General features: G+C 36.6%; 1 protein-coding gene across 1 annotated transcript in view; it reads left to right on the top strand.

Moving 5' to 3' along the window:
- The window catches only part of TRDN (triadin), a 270,244-nt gene that overhangs the window by 175,414 nt on the left and 80,079 nt on the right, over positions 1–14,751 (top strand). The window contains exons 16-17 of the mRNA XM_088521987.1: positions 5,928–5,963; positions 7,361–7,414. Of these exons, the coding sequence (XP_088378113.1) occupies positions 5,928–5,963; positions 7,361–7,414 (90 nt within the window). The remainder of the gene's footprint in view (positions 1–5,927; positions 5,964–7,360; positions 7,415–14,751) is intronic.

Below are 14,751 nucleotides of genomic sequence, written 5' to 3'. Positions count from 1 at the left end.
TGACAAATGACTGGAAGAAAAGGCTTTTGTGGATATTTGGATAGTAAGGAGACCTGAGTTATTCCCAAAGTTATTTAAACTCTAGTTTGAGTCTGAGTCCGTGATCAATAGAGATCAAAGAATAGCTCTGAAGCAGCTGTGGTGCAGCCCTTTGCTTTTTGTTGTGGGTGATTTTGGCCTCCCTGTTACAATGAGCTGCCTTTCTCCTACTCACCAAGAAACAGTCTTTGAAAGATGCAAGGGCAGTTTCTGTCAGTAGCTGTCATGGAGCATATGGCAGTCTCCCGCTCAGTGATTAAGACAGAGAACAGAAACAAGTGCTGGTCCAAACACAGAATTTTCCATGTGAGACAAATGTATTGCTGAACAGCTTTTTGTATGCCAATATTGAATTTTAGGGTTGTGCATGGTAACAAAGGAAATCTTACGTTAGTGACTAAAGGGAGGTTTGCTAGATTTTCAACAGCCTGAAAAGAAGAAACAATATTGTTTTAATACCCTGTGATAGGAAATTTTGAAAAAATCTTAATTTGTTTTATATATACATATATGTCTTATATGTTTTATAAAATAGACATTACCATAGAAAGTGCAGGCACTCTGATAGATGCTTCTATACTTGGCATCTGTGGTTTAGTCATGATTGAAATCAAAATAAAAAAGAATACTCCCCAGAATTCTATAATGTGCTAAGATGATGCTGACTTTATTAATGCCACGCAACAGCATAAAATTAACAGAAATAATATAAATTAGAAAGCAACTGAGTACAAGTTTTAAAGGAAAGTTCAGAATTAAACACACACTTTGGTGTCAAAATACTTCCCTTGCTGGAATATTAGTTGAAATAACTAACTTTTTTATGGAAAAAGCTATAGAAAAGAAAGATCTTCAAATAAATAAAGTACTAGACCAAAATATATTTCAGTAGGAGTTTTGAAAAATGCATATATAATTATCTTATGTTTCATAGGGGTTCATTCTTAACTTCATAACACTCAGCTATCCAGGGTGACTTACTCTTTTACCACTGTAAATCACATTAACTACAAATCTTGGTACTTAATAAATTGTTTTTAAATTCGGGTTCATCTGCCAGCTTGAAAGCAGATTGTACTGAGACTGGTCTCTTAGCGACTTTAATTATGTTTTTCACTCACATGATGGAAATTCTCAGCCATCAGATGCCACCTGCTATCATTTTTATTTCCACTCTTTTGAACCCTTACTCAAAAGGGCAGCAAATGGAACATTAGCTTTTGTGCTTATAAGATGCATTGTCTCGAAAGCTCTGCTGTGGTGCTGGATGTGCAAAATCAGAAGGAAGTTTCCAAATGGTGGTCAATGAAAACAGCCAAAAGCCTTTTTTTTTTTTTTTTTTCTGGAGACCCAGAACAATTCTCACTTCATGGTGTCAGAAAATAACACGTCAATTTTCAGTACCATTCCCCCGATAATTCAAGTTTCTGTTCATTTGTCCGCGCTCTTCTTTCTTCACCAACTTTTTACTACGAAACTAATTAAATACCTAAGCCAAAATCAGTGGTAAGAGACAAGCAAGGCAGGATTTGCAGTGCTGTAGGTTGAAGTTCTTTTTGAGTTAACTGATAGAGCTATGATCATGTTGTGTGATACACTTGGTTCTTCTGTGGGTGTGTGTAGACCAATTAGCCAACTAGCAGGATTTAATTAAGTCCATTCTGGTAGGTGGTCATCAGTTAGCAGGTAAAGAAGGGAGGCAGTGGATGCAAGCTAAGGTTTAGGATGACAACTCCTTCATTAGTAACTACTTAATTTAAATTTCTCTTTAGCTTTTGATTCAGTGAATTCTGTAGACATTTAGTAATTTCCAGAAGTTTCAGTGCTTAGTTCAGATTAGCTAGGACAGAGGAATCCTTATATTCCTATTTTTAGTTGAAAATTTGAGATTATGATCATGTTCTTCAGTAAGCTTCCTAAGAAAGGTTTATATCAATACAATATTCAAAACAATGCTTTCAGAAATGAAACTGGCTTTAGGCAGCTATTGTTAACTGTGTGCTATTGGCAGAGCTATTAATATATCTTCTTTGAAATATTCATTTATTCTGAATGTCTGAAACCCTTAATTTAGGATTTTTTTCCCTTTGTATGTATGTGTGTATATATAAATTAATAAGACATTTCTAGGAAGAAAAAGTATAGAGGGCCCTTTTAAAAGAATATCTTTTCAGACGTATCTATTTCCCAGAATTGTTGTTTATACATAAAATGATAGGTTGTATGGGGCTAGTGAAGATCTGCTATTCCAAAATGTACATTATGTTATAAATCTATTGCTAAAAAATGTGTAAAGGTTTTGTGAACTCTAGATATAGAATTCACATCAGACCATTGTTTGAAATACTCAGTTTGGTAAATTTGTTTAAACTCACACAACCACACTCTGTAGTATAACATCGGGACATCCTTGTCTAATGGCTTGTTATGAACCTCCTAGGGACTCACTGGCATGAAAAGCACTATATGAGCTTAGAGGGATTTTTTTCGTCTTGCCCCATGTGTAGTTTAGATGTCATTTGCAGTTACTGTGTACTGCTAGTTTACTTCAAAAGAATGCTGATCGAGGCCCGAGGAAAAGATCGAGCTCTGTACTAAAAAGAGGCAAAAGAATAAAGCACTGCTTTACTGTTTCTCTGAGATACATCTATGCTGGCTGCCAGATGCACATTCCTAGTTTGAATTCAAAATTGATCCCTTTAGCCTGTGCAGATAAGAACAAAGTCTGATTGTGTTTGTTAAAATTTTGGTGTTTTTTTTAACAACAACAAAAAAGTTTAGCTATAATCATTTTTCAAGAGGCAGTAAAAGAGAACCCTGTTCAAAACCTGAAAAGAGGGGAGCTGCTTTTTATTGTACAATAACACTTACATTTTGTGACTACTGAGCAGAATAAATCTGTCTTCCAATATCTCCTGAGAATAACTGTAAAACAAAAGGTTGGTTCTCAGTCCTACACAGCTGACAAAAGATTTTGTTAGTTCTGGTATTCAGCCTGTTACAGGTGCTTTCAAAAAAGCCTATAGTTAAGATTGTCAGAAGTACCCAGTAGCTTTCAATGTCCTAGTAGATGGGTGGTCTATCTAAGTCTTTAAGAAGACTGGAATCTAAAAAAGGGCCTCAGCAACTTCTAAATAATTGAGTGGTTTGAATTTGGGAACCCAAAATACCAACAACATTACATTTTAAAGTCTTGATCTTCTATAGTAAATCCCAGTCACTTACAAAAAAGAATTTTTTCATTGCTTTAGGTTGTTGAAAACAAAACAGAAGAAAACAATACGAAGAAGTACTTCCTATGGCTGCATGTCAAGTAGGTCTCAAGGTCACAGTGCCTTTGATTGCGCTGCTGGTTGAGACAGCTAGCACACCTGGCCTGATGCTAACATGTTGTATGGTCCTAAATATGTTATAAGGTTTCCATGAAGTGTAACTACTGACTCCATGTGATACACACTCCTTTTCTGTTGTCAGATCTCATATGTGAAGTTTTATTGAGACAAAAATCTAAAGTTCTGGAAATTACTCTTCCCAGGCTGATTGGCAAAGAGATATTTAGGATAACATGTACACTTTGCCTAGCACAAGTGGAGAGAAAAGGTAATTTCTCCTGGAAATCTCTCTTCTAAACTAACCTGAAAAGCAGAGCTATTGACAGTATAGTATTAAGGTCAGAAAGAGAGACCAGAAAAAAAAAAAGTATTACAGCTTTGAAGATCTGAGATATTATGAGCTGTCTTCCCCAGTGACACATACACTCCAATAATTTAAATCAAAACCACAGACCTGTAGAAAATAAAAAAGGCAATATAACTCATTACTCCATTTTTTTTTGTTTGCTTGCTTTCTGTGAGTTTAGTTACCTGCTCCTTGTACCCTTTAGAGAGCTATATCTGCTAAGAATAGTAGGTGCTTGGATTTAGGGACTTGTTCAGAGATCTTGATTACTTTTCCTTCCAATAGTCAGATCCACAGATTACTCAAAGCTTTACAATTAGGTCATTTATTTCACGTAGGCATGAGGTACTTTGATGTAAGCATACCTTCAAAAGTTATGCTTTAGGATCCAACAAAATTTCTTCTGGAAAATGTTTTGTAAAACATCCTAGCCAGCTGCATAAATATGGATTTAAAAATCTAACTTTAGGCATCTTGACTTGAAAAGAGTAGCCTAAAAGTAAAAATATTTACATTTTCTTGTCATGTCATGCTATTGGAATCAGCTATTGGTATTTTTTTGCTCTTAAATATAAGAGCAATTGTAAGAATTTCTTCACCAGAAAAAGTTGTTCAGATATTTACTCAGACTTTAGCGGTTACTATGTATTTCAGATGATGGGAAGATTCATTGATTCTTTTAACATGAATTATGGCTCCAAAATATATTAAAGTATGTTATCCTAATAAATGATGACTTATATGAAAAAAAATGAAAGAAAGAGCTTTAGGGCTTTATTTAGATCCCGTATGTTATTGTAAATGATGCTGCCAATTTATTTTTTTATAACCTCCAGCAATGGCAGATTATTGTGATAAATGATTCATATCAGCGCAATGTACACCTTTTAAAATTTCCATATCTGGCAACTAATAGGCAGTTCTTGAAGGCTTCAACAGGCTCCTTAGCTAGATAACGTGGCTGAAAGCTGCTTCATGATTAATTTCATCTAAATGTAGTAATTATCATACTTTGAAGTAATGCCTGCAAAACATGCTTTCACAGAGAGTTAATGGAAGCAGAGGATTAACCTAGAAACATTTTATTTCAGAGCAGTATATCACCCAAATAGAAATATATTTGCCCCTGAATTTTTCACGACTTTGTATTAGACAACTTGGCAGTCATTTGCATTACTTTATCTCATATCAACTTTTTTCATAGCAATTTAGAGAGCAACAGAAACTGAAGCAACTTTATATCGTTATCAGTAATGGAATAGTCTTCATTTTGCAAGCTACTTAGGTTGGCAGTTTCTGTCCTGAAGTACTTCTTATATTAGTGTTTGAGAGCCCTTAATTTATCATTCATTTACGTTGTAGACATAAGCATTATCACACCTATATTCTCGGCTCAACTTAGATTATTAAGGAAGCTCATTTCCTTATGAGCATCCAAGAGAACTTCTGCAACCATCCTACATATCTCTCTGTTTCCTGTCTCACAGAGCTTTCATGAATCAGCTCTTGGCTGCACGGGTGATGCTAGTCAAAAAGATAAGCCAGATGCTCACGACAGTTATCAAAATGACCCAGTTTGCTAACCAAATAAAGTATTGGATGTTAAATTGAACAAACAATTATAATGAAAAGATAGTCCATCCTGAATATTTCTGCACCTTGCACCTACTTGGTAAAAATTCCACATCTTCCCTCACCCATCGTAAAAATGTTCTACAATAGAAGAATTGTCTGCCTTAACCAGAGATCAAACAGCTTAGTTAAATCTGAGAGGCTGTCTGATTAGGCTGTGTTTTGATATAACGGAGTTATTTTAATTTCATTTAGATTAAGCAAGGGCAGATTTTACCTGCTTTTGAGGGGTCTAGACTTAGGACTGAGTATCCAAGGACTTGCAGGTTATTCCACATTGCAAGAGCCATGCATACACTCTTCATCACAAGGTGGGAGAATTTATTAGTTTGAAATTCCCACAGTTTACTGTACTTAAACAGGAGTGTCCATATTCACCCAAACTTTGTTGCATTTGCACTTTCAATTAAATTAATGCAATTCTACCATGAAGCATGATTCAAATGATTCACGGAGTTATTTCAGTGCACTTTGCAGCAAATCAAGTTTTTATCTCTAAAGCAAATACTCCTGTTTTCTGTCTACCTACACATTTTCTAACCATGTTTTCATGCATATGTTGTCTTTTTATGTTACAGATAAAGAAGAAGCTGCTGTGTCCAAAGAACTTAAAAGTAAGACACTATTATGCAGTAGGTTATGATCACTTTTATATGTCATGTTCTTTCAAATAGCATGTTTCAATAATCCAAAATTATAGTTACTGAATTGTTGAAATACAAAGAAGAACGTAGCTATACCATTTATAATTGAAAAATGACATGTTTAGACTCCAGCTGCCTTCCACTTTCTAAATTCATTCTTATATTATTTCTAATCTCATATTCTTCTTTGTGGCTGGCAGTTCTGCCTCTCCCTCCTTCTGTCACTGTCTTCAAAAGCAGAGGTTTCACAGGGCAGCAAGTGTCAAGCGAAGTCTCAGCCAAGTGTGCTCTCAATAGCAGCAAGTTTCTAAATGAGTTGAGACGATTCAGGGTCCGGCAGGTTTGCAGACAGTCACCTGAAAACCATCAGACCTGTGTAAACGGAGCCTCCTCACAAATGCAAAACCACGAGGCGGAATTGTTGAGACTGGGCTTTTCTGCATAAACAACAAAGCCATTCTCTCAGAACAACACACGGGTAACAAGGGAGCCCTACACTGTTTTTTCTATAAATTTGTAAGCATTCAACTGTAGAAGCAAACTTCAACACAGTGAAGATAGTTACAAGTAGTTTTGATGGCAAGACTGTTCAGAATCTTTTCTGAAATCTTTTCTGGACTGTTCTGGAAGTGTGATGCATAATAAAAATTAGGAAATATCTAAGGCTTCAAAAGTTCACTCAAATGCATGATTAAAGTATATGCTTCCCCAAAATGTTTAAAATGCTTGAACTTTTATTTTAAGACTACTGCAAAGTTAAATATATAAATAACTTACAGAAATTTTGGAACTAAATATCCTTCATGTTATTTTTTTCCCCCAATGAAAAGTATTCTGGTTGCTCAAAAAAAAAAAAAAGTATTTAAAATTAAAACAAAAGATTATGTGGACCCAAAAGAAACCAGAATCCGTGTGTTTTCAGAGGTGTTAAGAAAACCCCCCAAAAGTGTTGCTGCTCAGCACACTTTATCTGAGGAAGAAGAGATAAATGCAGGTATCTTGCAGTCCTGAAAGTAGCCATCTTACCACTTGCCAAGTATGCGTGTTGGAGCTCCTGCTTCTGCAGGAGCAGGCACCCGAGAAGAAAGTTCAAAGGCTAAATGAAAAAAAAAAAAAAGTTAAAGAAGTGATTCAATGGCTAATAGCAAGAGTTTTCTGGTTGCTTTAGACCTTTGGATGGCTATTTTTTTCATGACATTGAGTTGGCTGAAAGCAACTTTCCTTTCTGGGGAAAATCTTTGGCTGATTCTCCACTTTAAAAACTTGCCACAGGCAGTATCTTTCATTGGAAATGCTCCTCATGTTTCTGTCTTACAAAATATAACTCTTAGCAATTGGTTTCTTTTTTTTTTTTTTTTTTTTTTAAGAGCCAGCAAAAGCTCCTGCAGCCAAACCACCTGCCACAAAACCAGCAGCACAAGGTAAAGGACTAAATATATTTTTCTTACCTTCAGTGTGTTTCTTGTATTATTGAACCAGTTTATTGCATCATAGCACCATCTACTGGATTATAGAAAGCCACTGTTTTGGCTTTTTGCCTTCTTAAAATAAATTGCATTTTGATAATCCTTAGGCAAACTCTCTGTGAAAAACAATAGCATTTTGAATAGTCCCCTAGCATTTCTAATAGCTTTTTGTCCTATAAAAATTTCTGTAGCAAGTGTCTGACTTTTGTGACAGCAGAAAGGTGGCACGCTCGGCTTTTGTTTGTTTGTTTTTTCAGGGCTGGAGATCAGAAAAATGAATCTAAATTTTAAAACCCGGTTTCAAAAAAGCAAGTATTTACAGATCTGAATTTCCAGGTTAGGCTTTTAAGCACTCAAGTAGGCACTCAAGAAAGGAATCTAATTTTTCAAAGCATTAATCTCGCACTATTTTCTACAGAAACCAACAGAGCTCATAGATAATCAGCCTTAGTATTCACTGAAAATACAGGCAGACTTTTTAAAATACAGTAGTAGTATTTATAATACCACTGTTTTATATCAGAATTCAGACTGGATTGTAAAAAAACTGCCACTTTTTATTAATTCCTGGTCTGGTCTGTTTCACAGACATCTTCAAAAAAGCCCAGTGCACCTGCTTAACTTAGTAAAACCCAATAATTTGAGTAACAATCTAAATACTCTGAATATTTACGTGTTTTTCAGGGTTTAAACTAACTATGAGAAAGGGGAATTTGCATGTGTAAATGGAATGGGTATAAAATCCATGATATGCCTCTACTTTAGAGTAGAGTGGCTTCTCCAGGCCGGCTGCAGCTGAGCTGAGCCTCGTGCTGGCATCACAGGGGCACAAGACATGGGAACCTTCCCGGGCAGCAGAGTCTGGCTGGTCTCAGTCCTCTCTCTCTTTCCCCATTTGCAGCCTGTGTCCCCACTTCTTCATGCCTCCAAATGGTTCAACTTTGTGTGGCAATATGGATCTGCTATGTGGATTTTTTTTTCTTTGCTTTAAGTGTGTTCTCTGGCTATATTTCTCTAATCCGGATCTTTTCAGTGACCCAGCTGAGCGTGTAACTCCTCAAAGATTTGAACCATCAACTAAGAAAATGATAATTGCATCAGTAGAGAGCAGACTAAGAATTGGTCAAAGATGAATGCAAGCTGGGAAACTTTTAAATTTCCTCCATTGCAAAAGGTTTCGCAGCCTGCAGTTAGGGTTGCTATAGGCTAGTGTAGAGCTTATCAAGCAGCTGCTAATCATGTGAAGCAGGCTTTAAAAGTCCCATTTCCCCGCACCTCCCAGTCCCTGTCTTCTGTGGTTGTGCCTCAGCTTGACAGCTTGTCCAGTTGTGCTAACACAACTGGGAAGATACTGTAAACCAGATCATTGCCATGGCTTAGGATGAGAAAAATACCCTAAAAGTATGTGTGTGTGACAGGTTGTTGAGTCTGGATCATTTTAGTGAGTCTGGCTCCACAAACATTTATATCTGTGTAACAGATAAATTTTGTAAGTAGGTTTTATTGCCAAAGAGTGTTGTATAGCTAGACCCTTAAATGTCTCCACGCTGCACTGCAGAAATCATTATGTTAGAACCATATGTTTATAATTAATTCATCCCACCTGCTTGCATCCAATATTTGTGTTCATTTTTGAAAAATATTCCAATGAGTCTGCTTATTGGCAGGGATGGTGGTGACAGTAATCCGCTTAAGATATTGAAAAGGGGAAAAACTGGCATGGCTTATTGTGGAAAAATAAAATGGGTTCATCTGTTCTGACATGTTTCCAAATATCTAGTTTTCCTTACAGATGATAAAGAGCAATAGCTTTTTGACTTCTTCATTTTTACTTCCCCTCCCCAAATGGCACTGTTCTCTGAAAATTAATTTGCACCCAGAATAACTCACCATAGCAAAATATTAAATATGCTTGTTTGGCAACATCATAACCAGACTGCTGCCTATTAGTACAGTAAATTAAGTCCATTATCCAATTTCATATTTAATTTTCTTTCACATCTCTTATTACATTGCAACCTGTACCCCAGAATGCTTCAAGCTGAAGGTTTATTCCTATTAGGGTACTAAACAGACTGAGAGCACAGCTGGTCATCTTCCAGTGCCTCTACATCACATATGTTCTTGGTCTTGGTGTCACTGGTGAAGAAATCTTTGTCTAATACATTGTACACTATTTTTATCTCTCTATATATTTAAGTGGCAAGAGCGAGGCAAATTAATGTGCAACTCTGAAGTCTGAGAACTTCTGAGTCTGGAAACTGATGGCTCCTCTAAGGAATCACTCTCAGTGAATTTCTGTTCCCTGATTTTCAATGTGTATATTTTCAAACTTGTGTACTGGATCCTCTAACTTATAAAATTGCCACTCTGGCACACAACTGAAGATGAGCTGGAGACCATAGCAGTTGGCTTTTAAGAAAAGCAGAATCATTTTCACTGCTGTTATTCGGAAGGGAGAGAAGATACTGATGCATCAATTCCATGATGCTAAGGCTTCTCCTATTACATTGTTTAATGATATGCCTCTCCATATCCTCCTGCTCATTTTTCTTACATCATCATGGCACAGAAAATCTAACTGCCTCTTTCTCTATCTGTCTGTCTGTCTATCTATCTTTCTATCAGCACAGGCATAAACACACCGATAAAATGGCAGTGTTGTCAAAGTTAGTTCAAAGCTAAATAATTTTCTTATCACTTTCATTTGTGATGATGTAAACAAATGTATCAGTAAAACTGAAGAGTCAGCAAATAGCAGCAAGTAAGAAGCAAATAGCAGCAAGTAAGAGCAGAGAGAGAGAGAGAATGGGACAGAGAGAGAGAATGGGACTTCCCAGGCCAGAGTATTGCAGCCAAAGACTTTGTCCCTCAAAGCCCTAATCTCACTCTAAAGATTAATAAAATTCTGAAAGTGGTTCCCTTAATCTTCTTCTTGTTTGCATTTACATCTCACTGGAGGACTGAAATCCTTTTTCATTGATGAAAGGGCACAGAATTCCCTCACACCATTTTACTGCGAGTGCAACACACACTGTAGCTAGATCGTGCTTTGGGGAACAGAAGCTCTGGGGTTTCTCAGTGCGATGGGGTATGTGGTGCTGAGCATGTGCTCTATCCCACCGCCGGGGAACTGAGATCCCCAGCTGCAAGGGAATCATCTACACTCACTCCTGTCCCGCCTCAGCCTCACTTGGAAACATGCCCAGAGCCCGCTGCATATCTAACCCTGCAGTTATCACTGTTTGGTAATGGTTCCTAGCCAATGCTAGTTGCAGAAATGTACTCAAAACCTGTCGGAAAGGTGTTAGCTGGTATAGAATACAACAATATTAAGAATTTTTGCAACTAAACTAAGAGCGAAGGTGATTGAGCTCCCCTGCAACATATTTTGTGGCATTCATAGAGAAGCTGCTTAGACACAGGGTCCTGCATAACACTGCCATTTTTCTGTAGTCAGGATCATGGTTGGGAACAACTTGTCTGTGAGTTCTCTTCCTGAAAGAACCTGACATTATACAATATATTTGCACCTTCTTTCAGCACTAATGAAAGTGCTTTACCCTGGTGATTAGCCTGAATTAAAAATCAGATCCAAGTCTTTTTAGCGCTGTAAAAATTACATCTTAATTGCAGCTCAGAATTTCCCTGGAATGGTCTTGCATTTTTTAATTTAATTTTACAGCATGTTTAACAGATTCTGTATTTCTTAATTACTGATCTTTAATGCCTTTTTTTTCATATCTTCCTGTCCATAAAAAATAAAAATAAAAAATCTTATTATTCCCTTTGGATTCCTAGTATAAAGTCTTTGTGAGCACTAATTTCCTCTGAATACTAGGGACATTTACTTTAGACCCAAATGATTAAAATAAGTATGATGGAGGAAGAGCCAATTTTAAATTGTCAAAGTTTCATCCCATCTCTCAAATTGACACTGTCAATTGGGCTAGAGTTATTATTCCTTTATTATGCCTCCACCTTTTCCAGTATTGGAGAGAAATAGAAAGAAAGAACAACGTTTTGTAGAAAATTAGTTCTTAATGTAGGTACAGATTACTAGGAACAAGTTATTCTGAAAATTCTGACCAGAGATCAGTTTAAGAGGTTCCAAATGTTCCACATAATGCAGGAAAAACTGTCCACTACAGAGACACAGAAAAAAAAAAGATATGTGCTTAGCGAGGTATGCATTTAGTTTCTTTACAGCAAAAAAAGAAATTAGGAGCTCTTTTCTATCCTGTTAACAGCATCAACCAAAAATGAAGAAAAAAGTCTCCGTTTGGAACACTATCTTACTTTGAGAAATATAAAATAAGCACTTTCAATGTGTTCAGGAAGATACCGGATTTTCTGCAGGAATCATTAGGATTGACTTGCCTGAATACCTGTGCACCATCAAAGTGACTGTTGTTAGACATCCTACTGGCCATAGCATTTTATTTAACAAATGAATTCGTAGATCTCAAGCCACCAACAGCAAATATAACAACAGGAAAGGGCAGGCATTTTATACTTGCCATACTTTGAAACAGTTCTATTCACTGAATAAAGGGAAGAAATAACATAAACAGGCAAAGATGGCAGGACAACAGATAGGCTTTCAAATGGAGGAAAAGTTTTGCTAAAAGTTAGCTTTTAGTGATTGTCTGTAGCAAAAAAATAAATTCAAAGAATTAAGTTCAAAGGTTGCTAAAATCATTTGAGCAGTGCAAAAGGTAAGATTCAGCATATTTATTGAAAAGTTTACAATCATATTGGAACAACCGATGTTTGTCCCGATCTGACTGTGCCACGTGCCCAGAAGTTTCCCTCTGCGAGCAGCCAAACTTCTGCCCCTGGTTAGCATCCCTAATGTACAGGTGTTTCCTAGCAATTCATTTTCATTGCTAGGATCTCATGTTCAGTTTTCCCGTCCTTGATGCTAACCTTTGCAAACTTTCTTGTAATGTAAGTACAGCCATCCTCAGAATTTATGTTTGAGGTTTGCAGTTTCACTCTTCAGGGACAAATGATGAAGGTAGCATATTATATGCATATGGATAGTCTTTTCATTTGATTCCTGAACAAAATAAATCTTCACTCAGGTAGCACAGGGAATATGCAGTGGTAAACAAAATAATAAAACCTTACCTGTTTTTACTCAGAGTCTTTGGGTTTAGTTTCAGGATCATGCTGCTGTCCTTTGGAATTGCAGAGGCTTACTTTCCCATCCTGGTTAACATGCTGATTCCCTATCAGTCTTCTTCCTCACTATCACCTTAAATCTTTGGGTATTTAAGTATTTAAGTCTTACTCAGTTTCTGGTTTTAAAGGTTTGAGTGTCTTTGCTCAGGAGATAATCTGATTTGCAGGCCCCATCAGCCTGCAGAAGACAGGAGAAGCTGGGTCCACTCTCTACAGCTGTTTGTCCCAATGAGTTCCTACTTCTCGAGTCTGGTAGCTGACTCTGCTCCTGTCTGCCAGGAGTGCATTTTAGCTGTGTTTACAGCAGCCAGCTTATGCTCAACCTTCCCTTTATATCTACAGGAATCTATCAGTTGTAGGTAGATATATTACACAAGTCATTCCATCCTAACTTTTTGACCACTATTTTAGAGCTGAGGAAGTACTGCAGAGGAAAAAATCATAAAGTGCCTTCTGGATTATATCAACTACATCATTACTTAACTCTGAGTGGGAAAGGAAGAACTAGTCTTTGGCTAATGTCAAAATGCATGCACTCAAAGGAAAAGAATTTTTCAATATTAGAGGTTTTACTTTACAACCTTCTATTCTTTACACATGGCACTTATTTAAATGGAGCATGAAATAGCTTATCTCACACTAAGTTTTCTACTCCGAAATTTGTTTTTATTCTCCTTTTAAAAAAAACTTCTCAAGTAAATGACCTACAATTCAGGATATTTTTTTCTGTTTTTGCTGGGATCTTGAAATACCCTCTCCCTTAGCCTGGCACACTATGACTGCATTTATGCCTTCCTTACATAAGACACACAATTGCAGTGTCATATAGTATTAAAATAATTTCCTATGCTTCCTTTCACACCATAGTTGACTGTTTGAAGACAACTGTACTAAAACTATAGCCTTGTTTTTTTCAGTTATTATCAGATATTTTTAAATGTCATGGTCTAGTCTGCTAGTCTGCCTAATGCAATAAAGCAATACTATTGCATTACTAACAGTAAAATGATGTTACCTCAAGAGCAAGGCAGGGGGAGCAAGTTAACTACCAAAAAAAAAAAAAGACTTCATTCCTTAAAGCATGAAAGTAACAATGAAGAGAGTAAAACAGAGTCAAATTTAAATGCTTTTAAATAGAAATTACAATTAAAAAGATTTTTAAAGTGTTCACTCTTTAAGATATTTTATGGGGAGTTGTTCCACCGTTGGCAATCTTTAATAGCCCTAAAATTGTTTCCTGATTAGAGGCACTTTTGGCAAGATTTAGGCCCAATTTCAACAAAGCACTTATCATGTATTCAAATCTGCCTTGAGTCAGCAAAGCATTTAAGCACATGCTTAAGCTTTGCTGAATCCAAAATATAGTTTGTAGGTAACATATAGTTTGTAGGTGATTAACTTCCTAGGAATCCATATTTTGGAAGTGATACCATGTTTGTTGTGGTAGAAAGGCTATAAATGAGCCTCAGCTTGCTCACTGGAGCCATTCTGAAAAAGGCACTTGACTTTCAGAGGAGCAAGAGTGGATTAATAAATGGTAGATGTAAAAGTAAAGTTTTCTATAGCACACATGATAATACTACATCTTGAATTTATCGCGTGCTTGAACATATCAGTGATGTAATTTTAGAGTGAGAGCAAGTGGTAAAACCATATACTTCAATGTTTTTGAAATGAGAATTTTCTCCAAACAGGGAGATTTTCTCCCTTCCCTTCCCTTCCCTTCCCTTCCCTTCCCTTCCCGAGTATTTCCCTTCCCTCCCCTTCCCCCTTTTCCCTTTTCTTTCAGACTGTTTTTCCCAAGTATTTCCCAGCATAGCAGGCGATTTCTGATACAAAAATATTGACAGAACTGTCTTCTCAGTCTGCCTGCTCCTTTTCTTCATGAAAACCTCTCAAACTAAGCTTACTTTCCCATCCCTCCAAATGCTCATTTATAAAAGAGCAGGTGTGTATTTGGTATGATCTCACCAATTTAGAGACTTCCTTAGCCTGTTCTTATTACATAAAGAAATATACTTGGCCAGCTTGATATTTTTATAAATTGATGAGTATGGTGGTGATGGATGTGGCAATGAGTTTCCTGATATAAATCCTGTTGATTA

The sequence above is a fragment of the Tinamus guttatus genome, unplaced genomic scaffold (assembly GCF_059628265.1).
Source record: "Tinamus guttatus ecotype Peru unplaced genomic scaffold, ASM5962826v1 Tinamus_guttatus_pri_ptg000141l, whole genome shotgun sequence".
In the NCBI taxonomy this organism is placed as follows: Eukaryota; Metazoa; Chordata; class Aves; order Tinamiformes; family Tinamidae; genus Tinamus; species Tinamus guttatus.
Note: the sequence above shows the minus strand (reverse complement) of the source record. Positions and strands in the feature narration are given on the sequence as shown.